The following is a 504-nucleotide window of genomic DNA, read 5'->3' on the forward strand; positions in this document are numbered from 1 at the left end:
GCTCCCGGACTGGAGCGGGCTCTGGAATGAGCTCTGTGAGCTCCCGGACTGGAGCAGGCTCTGGAGTGGACCTTATAAGCGCCCGGATTGGAGTGAGTTCCTTAATGACTTCTGTGGGCTCCCGGACTGGAGCGGGCTCTGGAATGAGCTCTGTGGGCTCCCGGACTGGAGCGGACTCTGGAGTGGACTCTGTAAGCTCCCGGACTGGAGCGGACTCTGGAGTGGACCTTATAAGCTCCCGAATTGGAGCGAGTTCCTTAATGAGCTCTGTGGGCTCCCGGACTGGAGCGGGCTCTGGAGTGGGCTCTACTGTCCTCCTCCTCGCCCTCCGCCGCTTAGTGGGAGTCTGAAGGGTAGAGGTGGTGGGAAAATCCCTGTGGAAGGGTTCTGATTGGCCCGGTATTTCCCACTGACTTCGACCATGGAGATACTTGACGAAGCCCCAGAAGTCTAGGATCTCGAGTCCTTCCATCTCCCACTGGGGCAAAGGATCATCCAGACAGA

At 58.9% G+C, this 504-nt stretch overlaps 1 protein-coding gene across 1 annotated transcript in view; it reads right to left on the bottom strand.

Annotated features, from left to right (window-relative positions):
- Positions 1-472, bottom strand: part of LOC107716971 (26S proteasome non-ATPase regulatory subunit 14-like) — a 60,465-nt gene extending 59,993 nt beyond the window's left edge. The window contains exon 1 of the mRNA XM_016523615.1: positions 228-472. Coding sequence (XP_016379101.1) covers positions 228-472 — 245 coding nt within the window. The remainder of the gene's footprint in view (positions 1-227) is intronic.
- Between the last annotated feature and the right edge of the window lie 32 nt (positions 473-504).

This window comes from Sinocyclocheilus rhinocerous, unplaced genomic scaffold, assembly GCF_001515625.1.
Source record: "Sinocyclocheilus rhinocerous isolate Xijiao unplaced genomic scaffold, SAMN03320098_v1.1 scaffold3497, whole genome shotgun sequence".
NCBI lineage: Eukaryota > Metazoa > Chordata > Actinopteri > Cypriniformes > Cyprinidae > Sinocyclocheilus > Sinocyclocheilus rhinocerous.